The sequence below is a fragment of the Aquarana catesbeiana genome, linkage group LG08 (genome assembly GCF_042186555.1).
Source record: "Aquarana catesbeiana isolate 2022-GZ linkage group LG08, ASM4218655v1, whole genome shotgun sequence".
Lineage (NCBI taxonomy): Eukaryota > Metazoa > Chordata > Amphibia > Anura > Ranidae > Aquarana > Aquarana catesbeiana.
In genome coordinates, this window is record NC_133331.1 from 299,006,936 (window position 1) to 299,029,061 (window position 22,126).

General features: G+C 45.9%; 1 protein-coding gene across 1 annotated transcript in view; it reads right to left on the reverse strand.

Moving 5' to 3' along the window:
* LOC141106851 (uncharacterized) overlaps positions 1–22,126 on the reverse strand; it is an 84,780-nt gene that overhangs the window by 22,630 nt on the left and 40,024 nt on the right. The window contains exons 9-10 of the mRNA XM_073597781.1: positions 15,753–17,187; positions 1,694–2,063 (exon numbers count right to left, since the gene is read on the reverse strand). Of these exons, the coding sequence (XP_073453882.1) occupies positions 1,694–2,063; positions 15,753–17,187 (1,805 nt within the window). The remainder of the gene's footprint in view (positions 1–1,693; positions 2,064–15,752; positions 17,188–22,126) is intronic.

Here is a 22,126-nt window from a genome sequence, read left to right on the forward strand (position 1 = left end):
GGCAGGACCCAGGTCCCCAAACACTTTTTATGACAATAACTTGCATATAAGCCTTTAAAATTAGCACTTTTGATTATTCATGTTCGAGTCCCATAAACTTTAACAGTGTTCGAACGAATTTTTCGCCTGTTCGCATGATCTGGTGCGAACCAAACAGGGGGGTGTTCGTCTCATCCCTAGACACAATTGAAAGTTTTTATACACATGATTACGTAGCTATCACATTAATATTACAATTGTACTTTTATGGTAACAAGGGGCGTAACATAGGCAGGCTAATTCTAATCAGGACTGGAAAGAATGCAAACATGTCATGAAAACATTATTAGTGCCGTGTGCAATACATAGAAAATACAATACAATTCTATACAGAACTTACACATTTCCTTTACACATTCATTCTACAAAGTTTATAGAGACAGACCTGTAAGTGTTTGTGAAATCTTCCACCACAAAATGTACTCAGCCAATGAGAGGTAATGACTCCATTTTTATTTTTCTCCTTCTATCAATGGCCAACACGGCACAACACTTCATCCATGTCTTTGGTGATCTCTGATCTTCTTATCAACTGTTTCTTACATGATGAAGATCAGCCATGGAGTATATCTGAGGTGTATATCAGGGTGTGCTTCTTCCCCACATGTCCATCAACATTCATATACTAGACATTTCCCGCACTCACTAATACATCTCGAGGGATGTGTGGGACCCCTGATGTGAGTTAAACTTCGGTGATGAAAAATTCCCTCACTCAGGACAGGAAAATGCCTTCTTCTTTGCATGAGACCTCTGATGTGAGTTAAAATTGCTCTTTAGTGGAAAATATTTCCCGCATTCAAGACAGGAATACGGCTTCTCCCCTGTATGCAATTTCTGATGTGTGAAAAGATTGCCCTTCACTGAAAAACATTTCCCGCACTCGGGACAAGAATACGGCTTCTCACCCGTGTGAGATCTTTGATGTCTGGAAAGATCGGCCATACGTGAAAAACATTTCCCGCACTCAGGACAGGAATATGGCTTCTCCCCTGTGTGCAATTTTTGATGATAGGAAAGATGGGACTTCTGTGAAAAACATTTCCTGCACTCAGGACAGGAATACGGCTTCTCCTCCGTGTGAGATCGCCGATGATAGGAAAGAGCGGACTTCTGTGAAAAACATTTCCCGCAATCAGGACAGCAATATGGCTTTTCCCCCGTATGCAATTTCAAATGATGGGAAAGACTGGACTTGACTGAAAAACATTTCCCGCACTCAGGACAGGAATACGGCTTTTCCCGCATGTGCAATTTCTGATGATATGAAAGAGCAGACTTCTGTGAAAAACATTTCCCGCACTCAGGACAGGAATACGGCTTCTCCCCCGTGTGAAATCTCTGATGATAGGAAAGACTGGACTTGACTGAAAAACATTTCCCGCACTCAGGACAGGAATGCGGCTTCTCCCCCGTGTGCAATCTCTGATGATAGGAAAGAGCGGACTTCTGTGAAAAACATTTCCCGCACTCAGGACAGGAATACGGCTTTTCCCCAGTGTGCAATTTCTGATGATGGGAAAGAGAGGACTTCTGTGAAAAACATTTCCCGCACTCAGGACAGGAATACGGCTTTTCCCCAGTGTGCAATTTCTGATGATGGGAAAGATGGTAGTTCTGTGAAAAACATTTCCTGCACTCAGGACAGGAATACGGCTTTTCCCCTGTGTGCAATTTCTGATGATAGGAAAGACCAGACTTCCGTGAAAAACATTTACCACAATCAGTACAGGAATACGGCTTCTCCCCGGTGTGCAATCTCTGATGTGTGGTAAGACTGGACTTCCGTGAAAAACATTTTCCGCACTCAGAACAGGAATACGGCTTCTCCCTCGTGTGCAATTTCTGATGATAGGAAAGACTGTCCTTCCGTGAAAAACATTTTCCGCACTCAGAACAGGAATACGGCTTCTCCCCCGTGTGCAATTTCTGATGGTTGGAAAGATGGGACTTCTGTGAAAAACATTTCCCGCACTCAGGACAGGAATAAGGCTTCTCACCTGTGTGAGTTCTTCTATGTACATTAAGTTTGGATTCATAATAGAAGCACTTCCCGCACTCAGCACAGGGAAAGACCTTATCTGTTGGAAGGACCGCACCGTCCCTCACAGTCTGAGGTTCCTCAGGATAAGAGGAATACGATGGTCTGGCACCGTCTCTCACAGTCTGAGGTTCCTCAGGATAAGAGGAATACGATGGTCCGGCACCGTCCCGCACAGTCTGAGGTTCCTCAGGATAAGAGGAATACGATGGTCCGGCACCGTCCTGCACAGTCTGAGGTTCCTCAGGATAAGAGGAATACGATGGTCCGGCACCGTCCCTCACAGTCTGAGGTTCCTCAGGATAAGAGGAATACGATGGTCCGGCACCGTCCCGCACAGTCTGAGGTTCCTCAGGATAAGAGGAATACGATGGTCCGGCACCGTCCCACACAGTCTGAGGTTCCTCAGGATAAGAGGAATACGATGGTCCGGCACCGTCCCTCACAGTCTGAGGTTCCTCGGGATAAGAGGAATACGATGGTTCATCTACACTGTGTGGTGCCGGATGGACATTTGAGGTAGCCGGGTTTTCTCCTGGACTATACTGTGTGATGTCCTCATCTTCTACTTTACAGTCTGGAGAGAAAGTGAGACAATCCTCTGAGGTTTTCCTCATCTCCCGTCCATCTACTAAAATAGAAATACAAAGATTATTACTAGACATGAGCAGATTGGTTCCCCTAAACCAGGACTCCGCCCACATCAGGCAGCTTTGTCTCTGAGGATCTTACAATTCCCCCCTCAAGGTAACTAGTAAATGGGTCCTCTGATCTCCTACCAGGCCCAGGACTATGTAATATACAACATAAAGTATATAGTGCAGGGGTCAGAAGTATGTAATATGCAATTTATAATTACTGTATATGGTGTAATGGTCAGGAGAACTCCACTAATATTGGTGTTCAGTAATCAGTGGAAGCTGAAATGTTTATTTGAGACAAATGCCTCCCATCTCCTGAGACTGCACTCAGTGACTTGGGTCTGAGACTATACAGACATATCCCTCCACCTGGCACAGCCAGCAAATAACAGAGCAAGTAACCCCGGGAGAATTGTTCTGTCAGTGGTCTTGCTAGACCTGGGCATGGGACAGAAGACTCAAGGTACGTACCTCAGGTCTCTAGGCTGAGCAATATCTATGGTGAAAATCAACATTTTACTGCCAGCTGAACCTCAGAATCTCCGGTAGGAAATCGACCAGGGTATTACAGGCTGATGTCACCCAGTCCCCGCCCTACTCTGGACCAATCAGTGAGCAGTATGGGTGGAGGAATAGATTTAGAATTAATGACCCACCTGTGCTGATCACTATAGGAGTATCCTCCTCTATAAATGTCCCCGTTATTCCATCCTGCTGATCATCCCTCACATATGTCTCCTCTTCTTCTTCTGCTTTAACCTCAAATTCTATATCGATTGGATCTCCACTCTAAATCAAGTGAATGAGAGAAAATATCATCTATAAAATAGAACATTTATTATTGTGACATCATATAGAAAAAATACACATCCTCTACACAAGTCCATGTTCTAGATTCTCCATCCCACCAACCTTGAAACATTGAGGCATGGTGTGATCTTCCTGTTTGGCATCCTGGGAATACAGAGGACATGGACATCTCTCTGGTGGGTTCATAGTATTAGGTGGCTCCATCATATCCTTGTGTCCTTCTGAAAAGACCTCCATCACTCCATACTCCTCATACTCCTCTTTATACTCTTCTTTAACATCAATATTATCATCCCTGAGGTTTCCACCCTGAATATATAATAAAACATTCACTGTAACAAACAAGCTTGTGTAAAAATCATAACTACTGATAATTGTCATTCATCTACCTGATGATGGTGAGGGATGGTGTGATCTTCCTGTGTGGAATCCCGGGAATACAGAGGACGGGGACATCTCTCTGGTGGGTTCCTGGTATTAGGTGGCTCCATCATATCCTCGTGTCCTTCTGAAAACTCCTCCATCACTCCATACTCCTCATCTTCCTCTTTATACTCTTCTTTAACCTCAACTTTAGGATCTCTCAGGTTTCCACTCTGAATATATAATACAAATTACATTAATTGTACCAATACTGATAATGTACAGATCCTAATGATACTATCAGTGATTGTTCCTCATCTACCTGATGATGGTGAGGGATGGTGTGACCTTCCTGTGGGGATTTCCGGGAATACAGAGGATGGGGACATCTCTCTGGTGGGTTCCCATTACTGGATCCATCTGTAGGGAACACACACACTGACGGAATACATTGTTTCTATGTGTTTATCAGATGGGGGATCCAGGTGGACCCTCCGTACTGCTCTCTCCTTTAGCGTAAAGTCTCCTCTTACCCGGTGATGTGAGGGGCGGCTGATTCTCCATCATGATGTCCTTCTCAGCACTGCTCACCTCTCCTGTCAGCAGCTCAATGATCTCTCTGGTGACTTCTAGAATCTTCTTTTTATCTCTCTATTCTATCAGGGAGGGAGGTGGAGGCAATGTGATGGTCATATGATCTCCAGACTTCACAGGAGGAAAACTCTAGATTTGAACACAAATAGTAAAATCAAATGACATTCCAAGAATCCTCCTCACCTCACTGGTCAGGTCTCTTTATTTAAACCCCACTTCATGCTGAGGTTTCTGATATTACATACAATGCAGGTCCAACAGCCCTATTTTGAAAGTGAGGCGGCCAGGGGTCAGCCCACATCCTGAGAGCATAAGAAAAAAAGAGTCGGATAGAGAGATATTAAGAGAAGGCGCTGTGAGGTCAGTGTGATGTCATAGGATTCTATGACGCTGATTGAAGGGACATTGGGAGGAGGAGCTGTGGGGGGTGCTTTGTGAGGTTTCTGTACACAGGATGATTTCTCCCGGGTGCGTCCCTCCTCTCCTAAACTGAAAGATGAACTTTGCTTTTGGGCTTTGCCAGGACACATCATATTCCTGTGATCTCCGTGTACTCTGGAGACTTTACTGATCACATTTTAGGATGAATATCTGAGATCGGAATCATTATGGGAAAAAAATTTCCGGACATTTACTGCAAATTAAATTTTTCCCTTTTTCTTCTTATTTGAATCTTATAAAATAAAGACATACATATTCCAATCCCTCCTAAATAAACCACCCACCCCCGCCACTAATAAAAGTACTATAATGCGTTTGTCAGGAGTGCGTTGCTCTTCTGCTCATAATTCCTGCATCCTGCATCACAGAAGTCCTGTGATGTATTCTTTCTGTCTGTCCCACCTGCAAGGTGATTGATGTGGTCAGTTTCTGTGTAGAGACCAAACCTGATTTAAGCCAGCCAAACCTGCAGTCTCATGCTTGTGATATTGCGTTTGTAACATGTGCTCCAAGCTCTCCGTTTGTCCGTCCTGCTCTGCTGTTGGAATTCCCTCGTTGATGACCTTGGTTTGGATATATCGACTACTTTCTGAACTCTGTCTGCCTTTTGACTACAGATTTGACCCTGACTATTCTGAACCTTGCCTGCCTTGTACCTGGACTGTCGTTGAACCACACTGCCTGTCTGTCATCTGCAAGTACCAGGCGTGGTGGCCAGACACTATAGCATTGTGTATAAGTCCTGGGGGCAACTGAGTACTGGTAGGCCTGCTTGCCTTATGGAAAAGGGGGCTTCTATAGGTGAAGAACACAGAAGCCAGCTATAGTGTCTGACCGCCTGTATTAGGGGTAAGTGTGACATTGTTAGTATAGATGTAGAAATTCTACAATAGACGGATGAGGTGAGAAGGTGATTGGTGGAAAAGGTGACATCTCCAAAATTAAGGAAATGTTTCAGCCCCGTAAGTGGGGGGGGATGTTCTGACCCTAAATGGATTCATCTACATTTCCACATTATATATGGCTGGGGGCACATGTCTGGGGTTATTTCTATAAGTGAATTCTTTATTTAAGTGGGCGCACTTTGGCTCTGCACTTCAGTGATTGCACAAAGGGAGAATACACAGCAAACTACTTTGAAAAACACCAAACAGAGTGCAGGGGACCTTGTTTCCCCATTCAGCTCTCCTTCCTCTCTGTAACATGTGCTTTCTACCAATCATTCTGACTGTTGTGTCCTCTCTCCTTAATCTCTCTTTCCCTCACCCCTCTTCTCCACCCCACAGCCTGTATATATCACCCTCACTTCTGTCCTCTCCCTATTACTGCACTCACCAACTCCTGATAATTCTAAACCCACATGCTAATAAAACCTCCAGGACTCTGGGGCATGTCCCTTCATATAAATCACACTCCCATATTACCTCCCTCATTCTTCTGCTTCTCCTAACCTCTGGAGATTAAACCCCAAACCATGGGCCTCCCTCGTTTAACTGTGCCCAATGCTCCCATCACCCCATGCCCTCTGGCAGCATCTGCAATCCACACAGTTTAGTTTCTATCCATCTTCTTCCCAAAACTAGCCTCCTCTTCTCTTGTGCCCTTTGGAACGCCTGCTCTGTCTATAACAAACTCACTTCTGTCCATGACCTCTTTATCACTAACTATTTGCTGTTACTGAAACCTGGCTTCATGAATCCAACACTGTTTCTCCTGCTTCCCTCTCCCATGATGGCCTTCTCTGGACCCTCTTCCCCAGATCCAGTGGATGTAGGGGAGGTGGAGTGGGAATCCTTCTAGCCCCACATAGCATCTTTCAAATACTCCACCCACCTCCCTCTCCTCATTTGAGGCACATTGTATTTATCTCATTTTCTCCTGTTTCTTTTAGAAGTGCTGTGTTATTGGCCTCCTGGACCGGTATCATCCTTTCTTGATGGCCTCTCTGTCTGGCTTTCCTACTTTCTCTCTTCTGAAATCCCCACAATCATTCTCGGTGACTTCAATATCCCTGTTAATACAAACACTCCTGCTACTTGTAAACTTCTCAGTCTAACCTTCTCTTTTGAACAGAAGCAATACACCATGGATACACAATGAATACACGCTTCTACTCACTCTGATGGCAACACCCTCGACCTTGTATTCTCCTACCTATGCACTCCATGCAACCTCTCCAACAATTCTTTTCCTCTCTCTGATCACCACCTTATTAGTTTCACTCTCTCTTGGTCTTTCACCTCCTCGCCAACTAACCCTAATACATCCGCCCCTTTGAGAAAAGCATCCGCCCATTATAATAACCAGCCCCGAGCATCGTGTTAATTGTGTTCAATGTACAACCATACATCCGCCCCTTTGAGAAAAGCATCCGCCCCTTGCTGTCTTTATAACCATACATCCGCCCCTTTGAGAAAAGCGTCCGCCCCTTGCTCTATTAAATGAATAACCAGCCCTGAGCATCGGGAGCGAGCGACGTGTTGATTGCTCTTGTGCAGTCCAGGATGGGCACTATGCTCTCTGCTGACTGACGTCAGTTCCAGTTGCTGACGTCAGTTCCGATATCGTCTCCATTTGCATTGCATGCTGGCTCCCCGGCGCCTTCTCCTGCGGTCCCTCCGGTCCAGGCTACATCACGGGGACACCGGAAAGAATCGCGGTAATCCTGGCTGGAGATCGCAGGGGGGGGGGGTGAATTGAGATCACGATTCTCTATACGATTATTCGTGCAGCTCTAGTATGTACTGTATATTTCTTATAGATAAGTAGTGCTCCCCCCCAAGTGATATTACCTGGTTCTTTCCCACACAGTACATTACACACTCCTGTCCCCTACATTCTGTGCATTACATACTCCTGTCCCCTGCATTCTGTACATTACACACTCCTGTCCCCTGTATTCTGTGCATTACACACTCCTGTCCCCTGCATTCTGTACATTACACATTCCTGTCCCCTGCATTCTATACATTACACACTCCTGTCCCCTGCATACACACTCCTGTCCCCTGCATTCTGTACATTACACACTCCTGTCCCCTGCATTCTGTACATTACACATTCTTGTCCCCTGCATTCTGTACATTACACACTCCTGTCCCCTGCATTCTGTGCATTACACACTCCTGTCCCCAGCATTCTGTACATTACACATTCCTGTCCCCTGCATTCTATACATTACACACTCCTGTCCCCTGCATACACACTCCTGTCCCCTGCATTCTGTACATTACACACTCCTGTCCCCTGCATTCTGTACATTACACATTCCTGTCCCCTGCATTCTGTACATTACACACTCCTGTCCCCTGCATTCTTTGCATTACACACTCCTGTCCCCTGCATTCTGTGCATTACACACTCCGGTCCCCTGCATTCTGTGCATTACAAAAAAAAGTGCACTTAAGGATGTGTTTTAATCCATCCCCTGATGGAGTAGGACTTCTACCCTGACCCCCGGGGTGCAAGCCTCCTGACGGGGAACATAGATTTACATGGTGTGCCTGGCAGACCCGTTCTCCTTGGACAGCCAAAGCCATACTTGAATACTAGGTCAGGGGAGCTCTCCCGAAGAGAGACACTCCAGGGGCAGGGGAGGAAGGAACCTGAGGGCCAAACATCCTCCCCCTAGAGATCAGGGTAAGCCCGAGGACACACACCCTTCATCTGTGAGAAAACACACACAAAAGTGAAAGGTGACAAACAGTGGGAGAAAAATAAATAAATAGTGCACTGGCCGGGCCCTACTGATTCACACCCTGGTCACCTCTCGCCTGGACCACTGCAATTTCCTCCTCACAGGATTACCTTTATATAGGTTCCTCCTCCCTTCAGTACATCATGGTTACAGCTGCCAGACTCATCCACCTTACCAACCGTTCAGTGCCTGCCACTCCTCTTTGCCAATCCCTCCGCTGGCTTCCGCTCACCCAACAAATTGAATTCAAAATACTAACAACATCTTATAAAGTCATCCAGAACTCGGCCCCCAACTATATCACTAACCTAGTCTCACAATACCTTCCAAATCATTCTGTTCGCTCCTCCCAAGACCTCCTGTTCTCTAGCTCCCTTGCCACCTCCTCCTATACTCGCCTCCAGGACTTCTCCTGAGCCTCTCCTATCCTATAGAGTTCCCTACACCAATCTCTCCAACTATCTCCTACTCTGTCCACTTTAAGACGACCCCCGAAAACCCTTCTCTTCAGAGAAGCCTATCCCACCCCCACTTAACAACTGGACTTTTATTTTCTCCATCAGCCCATCCCCCACAGTTATTGCCTTTTGTATCCTTTGACCCTCCCTCTTAGATTGTAAGCTCTAAGGATCAGGGCCCTCTGATTCCTCCTGTATTATATTGTATTGTAACTGTACTGTCTGCCCTCATGTTGTGCAAACTGTTGGCACAATATAATATAATAATATTATATTACCACTTCAATACCGGGCACTTAGACACCTTCCTGCCCAGACCAATTTTCAGCTTTCAGCGCTGTTGCAGTTTGAATGACAATTGCGCGGTCATCCAACACTGTACTCAAACTAAATTTTTTATCATTTTGTTCCCACAAATAGAGCTTTCTTTTGGTGGTATTTGATCACCTCTGCGGTTTTTATTTTTTGCTAAATAAATAGAAAAAGAACGAAAATTTTGAAAAAAATAAGTTTTGCTTTTGTTTCTGTTAAAAAAATTTGTAAATAAGTAAGCTTTCTCTTTCACTGATGGGCACTGATAAGGTGGCACTGACAGGCACTGATACGGCGGCACCAATGAGGTGGCACCAATGAGCGGGCACTGACGATGGGCACTCATGGGTGGCACTGATAGGCCACACTGATAGGCACTGAAAGGCGGCACTGCTGGGCACTGACAGGCGGCACTGCTGGGCACTGATAGGTGGCACTGATACGCGGCACTGATATGAGGCACTCATAGCCATCCCTGGTAGCACTGGCAGTGGTAGGCATTGGAGTGGGCACTGATTTGCAGCTGCCTGGGCACAGATTGGCAGCTGCCTGGGCACAGATTGGTATTTCCCTGGGGGTCTAGGGGGCATACCTGGTGGTCCAGTGTGGTGGCCATCCTGGTGGTCCTGGGCGGCTTCCCTGATGGTCCTGGGCGGGATCCAAGGGGGGGCTGTGTTGATAAACAATCAGCACAGACCCCCCCGTCAGGAGAGCAGCCGATCGTCTCTCCTCTACTCGCGTCTGTCAGACACGAGTGAAATTTAAGCCGATCACCGGCTCTTCCTATTTACATCGTGATCAGCCGTGATTGGACTCTTTACCTAGATCGGTGTTGCGGGGTGTCAGACTGACACCCCGCAACAACGATCGTCACGATGCGTGCCCCCGGGGGCGCGCAGCAGCTCAATATCCTGATCACGTCATATGACGTCTTGTCAGGGATATCAAACCACTTTGCCCCCGTCATTTTGTAATAGGGTGGGCGGCAAATGGTTAATAATAATATGTATAATAATAATAATATATGTGTGTAACATTGTCTGCTGGAGATAAAAGACGTCACAGTGACTATGGAGGAAGAGGACGGACATGACGGGGGGTTACTGGGTGTAAATAGAAAATAAGATCTTATTACCTCCTCTGCTGCAACTTCCAGCAACGTTTCCTCTACCTCGCATCACAAGGAGGTTCCTGTCTGTAGCTGACATCACTTCCTGTCTGTAGCTGAAATCACTTCCTGTCTGGAGCTGACATCACTTCCTATCTTCCATAGAGACTTCCTGTCTGGGTAAACATGAGATCGCCATCTTGTGGAGCTCAGGGGAACTGCAGCCCCGAAAAACGTCTCGTAGTGTGAACACAGCTGTGCTGTGTGTGTATGTACTGTATATCCTTATAGATGTGTAGTGCCCCTCCCCCGCAGAGACCGATGATATTAACTGGTTCTTTCCCAAAGGCCCCCAGCCACTCAAGAAACAGGCCATTCACCATACCTCCCAACTTTTGAACTTCCCAATGAGGAACACTTGAGGCAAGGGACAACCTGCAGCGTGCACCATGGCAAAATGTGAGTGTGTAATGTACAGAGTACAGGGGTCAGGAGGGTGTAATGCACAGAATGCAAAAGGTCAGGTGTGTGTAACGTACAGAATGCAGGGGTCAGGAGGGTGTAATGTACAGAATGCAGGGGACAGGAGTGTGTAATGTACAGAATGCAGGGGACAGGAGTGTTTGGAGTCTGTATTTTTTTACTACATTATTTTACTACATAAAGAGTGCAGGGTTGCAGGGTGCGCTACATAAAGAGAGCAGGGTTGTGGGGTGCGCTATGTACTGAGTGCAAGGTTACGGGATGTGCTATGTACTGAGTGCAGGGGTGCGCTATTTACTGAGTGCAGGGATGCGCTACATACTGAGTGTAGGGTTGTGGGATGTGCTACGTACAGAGGGCAGGGTTGTGGGGCATGCTATGTACTGAGTGCAGGGTTGCAGGGGCGCGCCACATACAGAGTGCAGGGCTGAGGGGCACACTAAGTACAGAGTGCAGGGTTGAGGGGAGCGCTACGTACAGAGTGCAGGGTTGAGGGGCGCGCTATGTACAGAGTGCAGGGTTGAGGTGCACGCTATGTACCGAGTGCAGGGTTTTGGGGTGCGCTATGTACTGAGTGCAGAGTTGCGGGATGCGCTATATACTGAGTGCAGGGTTGTGGGATGCGCTATGTACTGAGTGCAGGATTGTGGGGTGTGCTATGTACTGAGTGCAGGGTTACGGCATGTGCTATGTACTGAGTGCAGGGTTGCGGGGTGCGCTATTTACTGAGTGCAGGGATGCACTACATACTGAGCGTAGCGTTGCGGGATGTGCTACATACAGAGGGCAGGGTTGTGGGGCACGCTATGTACTGAATGCAAGGTTGCGGGGTGCGCTCTATGTACAGAGTGCAGGGTTGAGGGGCGCGCTACATACAGGGTGCAGGGTTGAAGGGCGCGCTACGTACAGAGTGCAGGGTTGAGGTGCACGCTATGTACTGAGTGCAGGGTTTTGGGGTGCGCTACGTACTGAGTGCAGGGTTGCGGGGTGCGCTATGTACTGAATGCAGGGTTGCGGGATGCGCTACGTGCTGAGTGCAGGGTTGCGGTGTGCGCTATGTTCTGAGTGCAGGGTTTGCAGGATGCGCTACATACTGAGTGCAGAGTTGCAGGGTGGGAAGGGAGGGGGTAGAGGTAGGGGGAGGGGAGAAGGGTAGGGAAGTGAGAGAGATCCTAGCCCCATCTGCAGTCCCCCTTGTGGGAAGGTGTATGTGACACTGTACCTTCAATGCAGTGGGCAGGTCCGTTCGTATAGCTGGATGAGGACAGGAGATCACTAGATGCTCCATCTGGCAGATTTCTTTGCTGCTGTCCCTGGCTGCCTGCACCTCCCACCCACCCATGCTCTGGTCAGCCTGTCCATTGGTCTAGGGATGGGACGTCTTCGGAGCTCTTCTCCCTGCTCCAGGGCAATCGGTTCTGGCCACCCTCGCGGCTCTTTATGCCCGCCAACTCCTGGAGCTCTCAGCCGGGTGCTGTCCCACTCCCCACACCTACTGCCATAGTCTGCATGCTCGCCCAGGGCAGCACCCGATTGTTTAGGCTGCCATTGGGCCAACAGAGTGCCGAAGGAGGGAGGTGGAGTCAGCAGCACTGACATGGAGATGAAGGGAAAAGTGAGCAGCGCCGGCTGAAAAAAAGCCCCACGCCAGTGCGCCCCAGCCAGTAATTTCAATGGAGTGTAGCAGTTCCCCTGTGGGTCTGCTAAGTGTCATGGCCCACCTGTCACCCTGCCCAGCCCAGCATTCAATTCTCAGTCACTCTAAGGCAATGAACAGTCCATATGTTTGTTTTTATTGACTTTATTTAGGGAATAGAACTTGGATGGGTAAAGGAATATATGGGAAGCCCAGTGGAATTTTAGAACAAACAATCAGTAGATTGTCATATAAAGGAGAGAGGGATGGGGGGATTATACTGGTGCCAAAAACACACAATTGTACTTAGGTAAAAAAACATGAATATTTTATTAACAAAATTGTTAAAAGAAAAAATTAAATTTACATAAGCAAGGTGTGCATCACAAATAGGACATTTAAAAACATTTGTAGCGAAGTTTTACGGGAATCGGCCTGAAAGTGTGGCGGCCAGTTCCGTAGACAGGTATTTGAAGGTCCTACATGTTTCGCCAGAAGTGGCTTCCTCAGGGACAGATGTTTATACCTATAACGCTACTATACAATCTGTAGGTCACCAAAGATAGGCGCAGAGAGCCCCTAGAGCCGCACCACAAGCCCAGGTTACAATGGGCAGCTGCAGGGGGCAAAGAGGAGGACCTGGTAGAAATGATAGTATTTATCTAAAAAGCTTATATACAGGACACCGGAACATAATCGGTTTATAACGTCAGGCTTACCACAAATGAAGTGATAAGGTCTGGATAGAGAATGTCCAAAGAACAGTGCAATGGGCTAATTGGATGGCTGATGTAGAAATTACAGCTGATTGCAATGCACAATCCAATGTGCAAGAGAGAATAGAGATAGGGTGTCGGTGTCCTGTTGATCCCTCGCCAGGGATCAACAGGACACCGACACCTTATCTCTATTCTCTCTCGCACATTGGATTGTGCATTGCAATCAGCCATCCAATTAGCCCATTGCACTGTTCTTTGGACATTCTCTATCCAGACCTTATCACTTCACTGACATCACTCCGAGTCCTCTCAGGCTTGCCTCCCTAGTTCCCCCCTAAAGACATGCCTGGCAGTACTAGCTCCAGATGTCCTCTCTGCTCCTCCTGTCCAGATCCTTCATGCTTTCTTGAAGGGCTCTACACCCGAGGAATTCTACACCCAAGCCCCAGACCCAAGGTCACCCCCCAGACTGGGGAGCTCCCTCAAAGGCCCCCGACAGCCTAGCACTCCATCTCCAGTTCTTCCGCCCGACAACTCATCCCCAGCTGGGCTGACCCCAGGTATTTAACCTCCCTGGCGGTATGATTATTTCGGATTTTAGGTGCTGAAAGCGGTACAATTCTTTTGCATGGAAATTTGGCGTCTTATATTGTAGGTCTGTAATTCTTAACAATAACGCACTTAAATCTGTCCAAACAAGAGTCTAGTAGATATCCCGGGTATGATAAAGTTTGAAACACAAAAACATAAATCATAATATAATAAAAAAAAAAAAAAAATAATAATAAAAAAAAAACTATCACTATCGCTCAATTCTGCAAGTGTTCTAATTTACTATCGCAGTTTTCTAGCTGGTCTAAAGCCACTTTTGACGTAAAGGGACACTTTTTGGTTGCTATGGACAATCTCCAGTTTCCAGGCAGAAAGAACAGTATATATAATATAAAACTGCATGCAGGGCATAGGACAAAGCACTGGGGATGTGAAATAATTTCATACAGTACTGTAATCTGTAAGATTACAGTACTGTATGTGTTATGACTTTTTACAATTTTTGGAATTTGCCGCCAGGCTCCGCCCCCGTGGGAACGGAGCCTGGCACGGAGAGGCTTCGGGCAGAGAACGGAGCCCACGGACACTGCGGGGGACATCGTAGGATCCCGGGGACAAGGTAAGTAAAGCCGCACCAGGATCCTGAGATGTAATCCCGAGTGTGGCTCGGGGTTACCGCTAATGGGACTGAATTTCAACCCCGAGCCACACTCGGGAAAACCACCAGGGAGGCTACGGAGGCCTGTCCCCTGCCAATCCAGGGTGGGGATTGGTCAGGGCTCCTTAGGACACCCCAGGCAGCTCCACCTTTCCTTCTAATATTCTCTAGAAGAGGGAGGTCTCAGTGACACTGCTTGTGAGTCACCAGCTGCTACTCTGAGCCACTCCCAGCCCACAGAAACCAAATCAAACAGGCTTAGCTTCCAGCTAGGCCTGCCTAAATGTACCTACGCTCACACAAAGGGTGAGAGTAGGAGGGTGCTACAACTTTTATTTCTATTACAAGGGATGTTTACATTCCTTGTAATAGGAATAAAAGTGATCACCTTTTTTTTTAAAGGGACAGTGTAAAAAAAAAAAAATCTTTGTCGCATGCATGCGACAAAGATTCCAGGGGCACCATGTAGTAAAAAGCGTAAACACTCACATGTAAGCAAGACAATCAGCATCATCAATGGAACAACAGAATGTGGCAGCGGCCGGATGACCACAGATAGCTCGTCCTGTTAGATGCTACGTGCCCCTGGAAGACGCATTTTTTTTGCGAAACGCAGCGTAGGGCTGAGCGGTATCATCGCGCCACCTCCCACTGTCGCTGTACATCTAACAGGACGAGCTATCTGTGGTCATCCGGCCGGTGCCACAGTCAGTTCTTCCACTGATGATGCTGATTGTCTTGCTTACATGTGAGTGTTTACGCTTTTTACTACAATAAATTGCCATCTGATTTTACACTATGGGAGCCCTCCCTTTCTTTTCTCCTATGATGACAATACTATGCTGAGGGCTGAGCCCCCTGTGAGGAAGACAGTCAGTGAGGAACAATTCCCTCACTCAGGACAGGAATATGGCTTCTCCCCCGTGTGCAATCTCTGATGATGGGAAAGATGTGACTTCACTGTAAAACATTTCCCGCACTCAGGACAGGAATACGGCTTTTCCCCCGTGTGCAATTTCTGATGATTGCAAAGATGGGACTTCTGTGAAAAACATTTCCCGCACTCAGAACAGGAATACGACTTCTCCCCCGTGTGCAATTTCTGATGTTTGGAAAGATTGGACTTCACTGAAAAACATTTCCCGCACTCAGGACAGGAATACGGCTTCTCCCCGATGTGTAGCAATTTCTGATGTTTGGAAAGATTGGACTTCTCTGAAAAACATTTCCCGCACTCAGGACAGGAATATGGCTTTTCCCCCGTGTGCAATCTCTGATGTGCGGAAAGACTGGACTTCTCTGAAAAACATTTCCCGCACTCAGGACAGGAATACGGCTTCTCCCCCGTGTGCAATCTCTGATGTTTGGAAAGATTGGACTTCTCTGAAAAACATTTCCCGCACTCAGGACAGGAAAAAGGCTTTTCCCCCGTGTGCAATCTCTGATGTTTGGAAAGATTGGACGTCTCTGAAAAACATTTCCCGCACTCAATACAGGAATACGGCTTTTCCCCCATGTGCAATTTATGATGTTTGGAAAGACAGGACTTCACTGAAAAACATTTCCCGCACTCAGGACAGGAATATGGCCTTTCCCCCGTGTGCAATCTCTGATGTGTGGTAAGACAGGATTTCACTGAAAAACATTTCCCGCACTCAGTACAGGAATACGGCTTTTCCCCTGTGTGCAATTTCTGATGTTTGGAAAGACTGGATTTTACTGAAAAACATTTCCCGCACTCAGGACAGGAAAAAGGCTTTTCCCCCATGTGCAATTTCTGATGATATGAAAGATCAGACTTCTGTGAAAAACATTTCCCGCACTCAGGACAGGAATACGGCTTCTCCCCCGTGTGAGATCTCTGATGATAGGAAAGACTGGACTTGACTGAAAAACATTTCCCGCACTCAGGACAGGAGTACGGCTTTTCACCAGTGTGCAATTTCTGATGATGGGTAAGATCAGACTTCTGTGAAAAACATTTCCCGCACTCAGGACAGGAATACGGCTTCTCCCCCGAGTGCAATTTCTGATGATAAGAAAGAGCGGGCTTCTGTGAAAAACATTTCCCGCAATCAGGACAGCAATATGGCTTTTCCCCTGTATGCAATCTCAGATGCTGGGTAAGATGGAACTTATGTGAAAAACATTTCCCACATTCAGGACAGGAATACGGCTTCTCATCTGTGTGGGTTCTTTTGTGTACATTAAGTCTGGATTTATAATAGAAGCACTTCCCGCACTCAGGACAGGGAAACCTCTTATGTGTTGGAAGGACGGCACCGTCCCGCACAGTCTGAGGTTCCTCAGGATAAGAGGAATACGATGGTCCGGCACCGACCCTCACAGTCTGAGGTTCCTCAGGATAAGAGGAATACGATGGTCCGGCACCGTCCCTCACAGTCTGAGGTTCCTCAGGATAAGAGGAATACGATGGTCCGGCACCGTCCCTCACAGTCTGAGGTTCCTCAGGATAAGAGGAATACGATGGTCCATCTACACTGTGTGGTGCCGGATGGACATTTGAGGTAGTCGGGTTTTCTCCTGGACTATACTGTGTGATGTCCTCATCTTCTACTTTACAGTCTGGAGACAAAGTGAGACAATCCTCTGAGGTTTTCCTCATCTCCCATCCATCTACTAAAATAGAAATACAAAGATTATTACTAGACATGAGCAGATTGGTTCCCCTAAACCAGGACTCCGCCCACATCAGGCAGCTTTGTCTCTGAGGATCTTACAATTCCCCCCTCAAGGTAACTAGTAAATGGGTCCTCTGATCTCCTACCAGGCCCAGGACTATGTAATGTACAACATAGACTATATAGTGCAGGGGTCAGGAGTATGTAATGTACAACATAGAGTATATAGTGCAGGGGTCAGGAGTATGTAATGTACAACATAGAGTATATAGTGCAGGGGTCAGGAGTATGTAATGTACAACATAGAGTATATAGTGCAGGGGTCAGGAGTATGTAATGTACAACATAGAGTATATAGTGCAGGGGTCAGGAGTATGTAATGTGCAATTTATAATTACTGTATACGGCGTAATGGTCAGGAGAACTCCACTAATATTGGTGTTCAGTAATCAGTGGAAGCTGAAATGTTTACTGGAGACAAGTTGCAGAGGTCCCACACCGCTGCCTCCCATCTCCTGAGACTGCACTCAGGAGATGGGAGCAATACAATACTTGCTGTGTATGTGTTACCATCTTACTACACACATTATTTACTCAGTATTGTTTGTTCACACATTTATCCACATATATTGTGGTTGCATTTTCCATCATATATTAATTAGTGTTTGTACTTTTTCACGGCCCTGCCCCTAATCATCCGTTATTACGACAATTTTACATCACCTGCCATATTCCATATTAGAAATCCTTTTTATTTTATATATATATCTCACTTTTTATTTTTAATACAACCACTCTTTTGGTCATTTTTCAGGGTTAGAGATTACCTTCTGATGCTTAGTTTGTTTTCAGTAGCTCTGTTGGGACCCATGTATTCTTATATACATTTTTTCTAGACATGGTTATGGACACGCTCAGACCACCAACCACATGCCTCCTGCAGTCCGTGCTGTGCGTTCTGGTCTTTCCTGCTGCGGTTTCTGGTTGCCACGCCCCCTCAGCCCCCGAACCGGCGTTGCTTATTGCCACCTATCTGACACCCAGTGGTTTGGCGACCCGGTCCATTCGAGTGGTAAGTATGAGGTCGTTAGTTCCATCGACCTCCCTTGCCAACTATCGTCCTTACCCCGATTGATTTAGTCACTTATATACTCTTACCATTTCTAATATCTTTGTTATAGACACATGAATTATGCATCGGCCCCTAATGAGTGAGATAAGACTCGCGAAACGCGTAGGGTACCATCGATGCCACGTATATGCCCATAATGTTGGGTATCTGAAGCTGGTCATACCATGGTTATATACTGCTGCAATTATGCATGTGTATTATGTATTATGTATTTTACCAATTCCAATGATGTATGTGCAATTTTTGTTCATCAGCAACTCATCATGTACATTGCTTTTTATGGATGTATAAATTAAGTGTAACGAATTGTAGTTGTTTTTTACTTATGCTTGAAACTAGGCCACTATGCCGGGTAACGCACATTCATTGCTGTTCCCAGTTGTTTTTATAGCATTCTCTGATCAATAAAACATTTTTATTGCACTTACTGTGGAAATGTCCCAAATCTCTCCCACCTCATTTAAAGTCCCAGGGCTGCCTTCCCTTTTCTTGTTGCATTTAGGGACGGAGGTGTTAGAGTGGTTCTTCAGACCATTACCCCCCTTTTACCTCCTGAGACTGCACTCAGTGACTTGGGTCTAAGACTATACAGACATATCCCTCCACCCGGCACAGCCAGCAAATAACAGAGCAAGTAACCCCGGGAGAATTACTCTGTCAGAGGTCCTGCAAGACTCGGGGCATGAGGCAGAAGACCCAAGGTATATACCCCAGATCCCTAGGCTGAGCAACACCTATGGTGAAAATCAAAATTTTACTGCCAACTGAACCCCAGAATCTCCGGTAGGAAATTGACCAGGGTATTACAGGCTGATATCACCCAGCCCCCGCCCTACTCTGGACCAATCAGTAAGCAGTATGGGTGGAGGAAAAAATTTAGAATTAATGACCCACCTGTGCTGATCTCTGTAGGAGTGTCCTCCTCTATAAATGTCCTCGTTATTCCATCCTCCTCCATAGACTGCTGATCATCCCTCACATACGTCTCTTCTTCTTCTGCTTTAACCTCAAATTCTATATCGATTGGATCTCCACTCTAAATCAAGAAAATGAGAGAAAATAACATCTGTAAAATAGATTTATTATTGTGACATCATATATAGAAAAAATACACATCCTCTACGCAAGTTCATGTTCTAGATTCTCCATCCCACCAACCTTGCAATATTGAGGGATGGTGTGACCTTCATGTGTGGAATCCCGGGAATACAGAGGACGGGGACATCTCTCTGGTGGGTTCCTGGTATTAGGTGGCTCCATCATATCCTTGTGTCCTTCTGAAAACTCCTCCATCACTCCATACTCCTCATCCTCCTCTTTATACTCTTCTTTAACATCAATATTATAATCCCCAAGTTCTCCACTCTGAATATATAATAAAACATTCATTGTAACAAACATGCTTCTGTATAAATCATAACTACCAATAATTGTCAATCATCTACCTGATGATGGTGAGGGATGGTGTGACCTTCCTGTGTGGAATCCCGGGAATACAGAGGACGGAGACATCTCTCTGGTGGGTTCTCATTACTGGATCCATCTGTAGGAAACACACACACTGACTGAATACATTGTTTCTATGTGTTTATCAGATGATGGGGGATCTAGGTGGACCCTCCGTACTGCTCTCTCCTTTACAATAAAGTCTCCTCTTACCCGGTGATGTGAGGGGCGGCTGATTGTCCATCATGACGTCCTTCTGAGCACCGCTCACCTCTCCTGTCAGCAGCTCGATGATCTCTCTGGTGACTTCTAGACTCTTCTTTTTATTTCTCTATTCTATCAGGGAGGGAGGTGGAGGCAATGTGATGGTCAGATGATCTCCAGACTTCACAGGAGGAAAACTCTAGATTTGAACACAAATAGTAAAATCAAATGACATTCCCAGAATCCTCCTCACCTCACTGGTCAGGTCTCTCTTTATTTAAACCCCACTTCATGCTGAGGTTTCTGATATTACATACAATGCAGGTCCAACAGCCCTACTTTGAAAGTGAGGAGGTCAGGGGTCAGTCCACATCATAAGAGCATCAGAAAAAAGAGTCGGATAGAGAGATATTAGGAGGAGGAGCTGTGAGATCAGTGTGATGTCATAGGATTCTCTGACTCTGATTGGAGTGACATTGGGAGGAGGAGCTGTGGGGGGTGCTGTGTGAGGTTTCTGTACACAGAATAATATCTCCTGGGTGCGTCCCTCCTCTCCTAAACTGAAAGATGATCTTTGTCTTTGGGCTTTGTCAGGACACATCATATTCCTGTGATCTACGTGTACCTTGGAGATTTTACTGATCATATTTTAGGATGAATATCTGAGACTGGGATCATTATGAGGAAAACAATTCTGGACATTTACTGCAAATTAAATGTTTCCCTTTTTCTTCTAATTTGAATCTTATAAAATAAAGACATACATATTCCAATCCCTCCTAAATAAACTGCCCACCCCCCACCACTAATAAAAGTTCTATCATCCATTTGTCAGGAGTGTGTTGCGCTCCTGCTCATAATTCCTGTATCCTGGTTTTGGCTGTGATGCATTCTTCTGTCTGTCCCACCTGCAAGGTGATTGATGTGGTCAGTCTCTGGGTGGATACTAGAGGTTGACCGATATGGGTTTTTCTCTGGCCGATGCCGATATTTAGAAATTGCGATGGCCGATGGCTGATATATGATGCCGATTTTTTTGGGCCGATATAATTTTTTTTATTATTCTTTTTATTCTTTTGTTCTTTTTTTTTTTTCCCCCTTCACCTCATAAAATCTAACAGTTAGACCTTTCACACTGGGGCATTTTTCAGGCGCATTTGGGCTAAAAATAGCGCCTGTAAAGTGCCTGTAAAACGTCTCCCCTGCAGTCTCAGTGTGATATCCTGAGTGCTGTCACACTGAGGCGATGCGCTGGCAGGATGTTAAAAAAAAGTCCTGCAAGCAGCATCTTTGGAGCGGTGTATACCGCTGCTCCACCATTCCTGCCCATTGAAATGAATGCGCACCGCTGCCGAAGCGCCTGCAAAGCGTTTCGGCAGCAGCACTTCAGGGGAGCATTTAACCCCTTCCTCGGCCGCTAGCTGGGTTATAAGCGCCCCACTAGCAGCCGAATAGCGCTGCTAAAATGATGGTAAAGCGCCGCTAAAACTAACAGCATTTTACCGTCAATGCATGCCCGCTCCAGTGTGAAAGCAGCCTTAAGTAATAAGTGATACAGAAAATTTTTTACATTTAAACGTTTATTAAACAAAACAAACCTCCAATCAGTTCACTTGTATGTAGAATTTAGATTTAAAAAAAAAAAAAACTATATCTTAAATATTAAATACACAAAAACAGGTAATCAAAACTTTTGGACGAAAAAAAATGGGCTAACTTTGCTGCTTTTTTTTTATTTCATTAATTATTTTTTTTTGTAAATTGTGTTTGAAAGACCGCTGTGCAAATACCGTGTGACATAAAATATTGCAACAACCGCTATTTTATTCCCTAGGGTCTCTGCTAAAAAATATATATATAATGTTTGGGGGTTCTAAGTGATTTTCTAGCAGAAAATACAGGATTTTTACTTGTAAGCAACAAGTGTCAGAAAAGATTTAGTCTTTAAATGGTTAAACTGAGAACTTCTACACATGGAGCTTAGTCTATTGATAAAAGAACTTGAAGAGATACAATGTATCTTCTTATCAGACTTGGCAGGCTGCCCAGAGGGGGAGAGAATCCTCTCCACAGATAACCTCAGGAAACTTGCATTGACTTCTATTACAGAAGTCATTTGCAAGTCCCGCTGAAGTTATAATCTGCTTTTT